Source organism: Nothobranchius furzeri, chromosome 11 (genome assembly GCF_043380555.1).
Source record: "Nothobranchius furzeri strain GRZ-AD chromosome 11, NfurGRZ-RIMD1, whole genome shotgun sequence".
Classification (NCBI taxonomy): Eukaryota; Metazoa; Chordata; class Actinopteri; order Cyprinodontiformes; family Nothobranchiidae; genus Nothobranchius; species Nothobranchius furzeri.
This window is the reverse complement of record NC_091751.1, coordinates 38,132,417-38,137,756: the sequence shown is the minus strand read 5'-3', so window position 1 is coordinate 38,137,756 and position 5,340 is coordinate 38,132,417. Positions and strand designations below refer to the sequence as shown.

General features: G+C 45.7%; 1 protein-coding gene across 1 annotated transcript; it reads right to left on the bottom strand.

Annotated features, from left to right (window-relative positions):
* Window positions 1-2,020: 2,020 nt before the first annotated feature.
* Window positions 2,021-4,682, bottom strand: LOC107383432 (frizzled-8). Its single transcript, XM_015956036.3, has one exon. It carries the CDS (start codon window positions 4,490-4,492, stop codon window positions 2,750-2,752), a length of 1,743 nt encoding a protein of 580 aa, XP_015811522.1. The 5' UTR covers window positions 4,493-4,682; the 3' UTR covers window positions 2,021-2,749.
* Between the last annotated feature and the right edge of the window lie 658 nt (window positions 4,683-5,340).

Sequence of the window (5,340 nt, the reverse complement as noted above, 5' to 3'; positions counted from 1 at the left end):
AGCATGCTTTGAGGCGCTGAGCGCGTCCATCATCACAGGAGCTGCCATCGCTCCCGTTTGTGTATAAATCATTCCTGATGGGACAATGCTCTTACTGAAAGCTGAATCCTTCCCACCCAGCTTTGTTTACGTTCCAGTTGCCATGTGACCTTTATTCAGACATGTTAACGTGATTTATTCTTAACTAATAGCAGTAAGACGTCTAATTAGATCATCAGACACAGACCTCATTCAGAAAGGGCTAATTGGAGCTAATGGAGACGGAGGTGGACGCTCTGGATTCACTTCTATTGGGAATGAGTGCTTCCTGAAGGACAAGTCAGCACTTTGTTTACGTTGGAAGGAGATGGATCAGCCGTGACCTCTCAACCCATTTCCTCCATTCTTTCTGTTTTATTTCTTGCTCAAACTCCAGCCACCACAACTGGACTCACATCTGGACCGTTAGAAGACAAAAGGAACCTTCTAGGTGGCAGAGAGGTTGAACGAGTTATGTTTTAGGGCCTGAATAATTAATTTAGAAGAAAAACTTCACCAGAACCATTTAATCCTAAACATAGCAAACTATTAACCCTTTGATGCATAATGGTCACTACAGTGGACAGGTACTCAAAATTGTTATTTAATTATTTTTGCTATTAAGCACAGCTGTTGAAGACTTTATTGCATGTGAGCCCCTCCATTTGGACTTCAGCGAGTCAAGCCAACATATTTCATGTTCAGAATGCACGCTGTCCACTGAGGTGGACATGTAATAAATAATTTGTAAATTATAAAATTTTACAAAAAAATATTTGTTGAAATTTGTTTCATTCACACCTAAAGATGAATGAAAAAAATGTTTAAAAAAATCATGGTTGAAGATTTCATAATTTATGCATCAAAGGGTTAAAAAGTAATCTAGTCAAAATTTGCAACAACTCAGCTGTTCTCCATGTAAAATACTCACATTTTCTTTAAAATGATCAATTTTAGAGATTAAATTTGTGAGAAGTGTAAAATTTTAATTGTGTTTAAAAATATGCCTGCAGCATGTGATTAGATTTTATTTGAATCCATTACCCATTTATTTATTTTTCTATGAGTTGTAATATTGAATTTTTATTCAACTTACAGTATTTTGAGTTAAATTCATTCAAATTTGAGGAGAAAAGGTTGTTTATAAATCTGTCAGCTGATTGCGAAGATCCTTCCTTGAGGACATTTTGGGTTTCTGCACTTTATAAAATGTAATCTGCTCATTTTATACCTTTAATTATTCAGTCAGACTCGTTTTTGCATTTCTTTGTTTTAATTTAACTTATTTAGTCTAGGAAAGACATCCAACTATCTTCTGTACGTTTGAAATAAAAGTCAGTCTAAATGCAAGACTTGGCCACCAGGTGGCGGTATAACCCCACTTTTCTGCTTTGTAACGAACCAATTTCCTATTTTATCTGATTTATTTTTAAAAACTAATTCTTTGAGAAGAAAATCCCAACAGTCCCCCGCATAAACAGACTATGATCCCACTCAGTGGAAAACAGATGAGTTCCTGAACTTTTACGCACAAACGTCTCCAAAACTCTGAAGCGGTGTTGATGGGCTGCAGTGAAGAGATAAACGGACCACACACCAAACAGCTGTAATTACCCGGAGACAGCCTGCAGTTACACGCCTGTCCTTCCTGCACGACATCTTAATTAGAATCCAACAAGTTGCGGTGAAAATAAGACCTCTGATGAGGAATAACTTACTAAAATAACACATTTCTCTTAATTTCTGGTTGCATTTTGTCCTTTCATAAATAAAATCAAGTTATAGGTAGAGAAACTGTTTAATTTACGCACCAAAATGGGAAAAAACTGAAAATATAGAAGATTATTTTGCTTCTAAATGTGTGATTCAGCGTATAAAATGTGTTTTATTACAGTCAAAATAAAGACTTAGCTATTCTAAAGGATTAAAGTATTTACCTCATAAATATACATTATTCCGTAATAAATGCGTTAAACGTCTCCTAAAATGACCACGATTCACCTTAAACTTTCATTAAAAGTCGCTTTATTTTTAAAATAAAGTTTTCTATCAAAGTGAAAATGAAACATATTTACAGTCTCTTGAAATCACATTTACAAATGTACACCCTATGTACAGCAATAATTATATAAATACACTTTGCGCGCGGACGGGACCCGTATGAAGCGTTATTAAGGCATTTGGATGAATGTATTAATGCGTTTAGAAGACAAACAGCCTGACTGTGTGGATGTGGTGTTTAAGACACTGCGGTGCTTCACAGTGAGGAGAGCAGGAGACTCCACACGTGACCAATCGGCCAGGAGGATCTCGTCTTTACGCGGTCGGCTGATAAGACTCCGCATTCTTCCCATCAGGTACATTGTTCTGCTGCCGACGCTCTCATTATTTAAAGAGAAGCCATCAGGCGCTCATTAATGTGCTAATTACAACACGCTGATGGACATCCCAGCACAATTAGTCACCCCCCTTCTCTTCCCCCATCAGTGGATGTCATTTGGATAGGGCAAAAGGAACAGGAGCGCACGTTCCTTTAACTTTAGTAAAAACACATGAAGGGAAATAAAATCAAAGGATAATTCACATTAGGGATGAAGTGGGAGCCAAAGCTTCATGTTGGCTCAGTTAGAAAATTTTACTCCAGAAGAGACAAAAGCTGATGTGTTTTTAAGCCTTTAAATGTTAAATGACAGAAGATGCACCTGCGCGTGCACACCCCCTCCCCACCTGTTCAGACCCGGGACAGTGGCATTTGTTTGGGACAAGAGACGGAACTGGCCGTGCCGGATCTCCAGGTCAGTCCCGTGCTGACGTCGCTGTACATGGAGCCCGCGGAGGCTTTGCTCCCCCAGCAGCAACGCGTGCAGAAAGTCCGCCACGAGTCCAGCGTCTTCCCGGACCAGATCCAGGCCCCCGAGGTGATCCCTACCAGGAGGCACATGAAGTACTTCAGCATGAACACGGCGTAGTCCGGCCTCTGCCTGCTCGGGTCCGTAACGCACGTGCAGTTGTGCGTAATTTCCCACGTCTGTCTGTGGTGCTGCTCGTAAAAGTAACAGGCCACTATCACAGTGGCCGGGACGGTGTAGAGGACGGTGAAAACTCCTATCCGGATCATCAGCCTCTCCAGTTTGTCCGTCTTGGTGCCTCCTTGTTTGATTACACTCCTGATTCTGAACAGGGACACGAACCCGGCCAGCAGAAACATGGTGCCGATGAACAGGTAGATGACCAGCGGTGCCAACACAAACCCCCGCAGGTTATCCAAATTCTGATTGCCCACATAACAAATCCCAGCCACGGAGTCGCCATCCACGGAGCTCAGAGCCAGCACCGCTATGGACTTCAGGCTGGGGATTAGCCAGGCGGCCAGGTGGAAGTACTGGGAGTAACTGGCGATGGCCTCGTTGCCCCACTTCATTCCTGCAGCCAGAAACCACGTGAGGGACAGGATCACCCACCAGATGGAACTGGCCATCCCAAAGAAGTATATGAGCAGGAACACAATGGTGCAGAGCGCAGGACCTGTGGTGTCGTAGTGGATGTGCTCTGCCCCGTTCTCCCTGCTGCAAGCCACTTCCTCGTGTCCAGCGATCAGCCGCACGATGTATCCCACAGACACGAACATGTAGCAGGCAGAGAGGAAGATGATGGGCCGCTCCGGGTACTTAAACCTCTCCATGTCGATCAGAAAAGTTGCAACAGTCGCGAAAGTTGAGATGAAGCACAGAATAGACCAGAGGCCGATCCAAAAAGAAGTAAAAGTCCTCTCCTCCTGCGTAAAGTAGGGGTTGTGGCACGGCATGGCACAGTTGGTGATCTGTCCCGTTTTGACTCGGTTGTGCAGCGGGTGTAACTCACCGGCCACGGGCACCATGGGCGCGCGACAGAAGCACCCGGTTTCACAGGGAGACGCGGCAGGTTTGTGTTTCCCGGGGAAGCCCCGACCGTACCCGCTCTTCTTCTTGTTGTAGGGTTTCAAAGGCCGGTTCGTGGGCTTGGCGACTACAGGGGAGACGGTGGTCGTCTGGCTCCGGTTGTAGTCCATGCATAGCGTGTCCAGGTTGTCTTGCTCGGGGAGCAGATCGCACCTCATCCGGTCGGGCCACGGGAACCCGTACTGCCTCATGAGCGGAGCGCAGCCGGCTTTGGCGCGCTCACACACGCTCCTGCACGGCGGCAGCGGCTTCTTGTAGTCCTCCAGACAGATCGGTGTGTACATGCTGCAGAGGAAGAAGCGCAAGTCCGGGGAACACTTTATCTCCACCAGCGGCCAGAACTGGTGCACCTCCAGGCCGGCTTCGTCCTGCGTGTCATGGTTGAACTGGTTGGGCATGTACGTGTAGTTGTAGCCCACGCCTTTGCACAGAGGGACGGAGATCTCCTGGCACTGGAGCTCCTTGGCTGCCCTGCAGCGCGTTCCGTGCAGGATGAGAGCCACGAGCACGCACCATCCCGGGATGCTCCTCTCCATCTCTGGATTCTGATCAACCCTCAACCAAAGTCACTGCAACCATGCGCTCTGCAAGCAGGTCCGGTCAATCCCGCAAAGCTGCCCCTCTCATGCCAAACCTCAGACACTTCTCAGGCCAAAAACACGCGCGCTCCTTTGTGTTGATGCTCTCTGTGCTGCGCTCTGCGCTCCCTGGCTGACAGGCGCGTTGAGCTTTATGTGGGGGACGCAGGACACTCCCCCTCCCTCCCTCCTCTCCCCAGCTGCTGGGAGGGAGTTGGAGGCAAGTCAATCAGGAGTCTCTAAAGGTATTTGCTTAATGTTCTCCCCGGAGGAATGGTTATAATCATTTGTCATTGTTTACATGCAATCTTCGACGTTGTGTGTGTGTGTGTGTGTGTGTGTGTGTGTGTGTGTGTGTGTGTGTGTGTGTGTGTGTGTGTGTGTGTGTGTGTGTGTGTGTGTGTGGACAATAGAAACATTATGGAGGAATGCAGAGTGAACTAACAGGCCAATGAGAGAACCAGTAGATGCATCAGAGCGTCACTGATACCGAACCACAGGAAAACAGGAATACTTGTTGCTCTCAGCCACAGGTGAGTTTGCGCTCATGCAGGTAAAAAGTTGCTTAGATTACATTTACTGAATTGATTCAGTGCAACAAAGTTAGTCTTGGGTAAAACATTAACTTCCTTAAAGAGCAGCTTAGTTAGTATAAAGTTCCTGTTTGAGTTTCTGGACAGGGAACAAAGCAAGAAAAATGACAATTTTAATGTTTGCCTCCATCTTTCAGTTCTTTTTAAAACACAGAAAAGGTTTATTTACCTGCAATGTTTCATTAGCGGCTGCAAACATCGTCAGGCTGATGC

Bases quoted from the DNA above. Each gene is read 5' to 3' on its own strand.
- LOC107383432 (XM_015956036.3), bottom strand. From the start codon at position 4,492: ATGGAGAGGAGCATCCCGGGATGGTGCGTGCTCGTGGCTCTCATCCTG.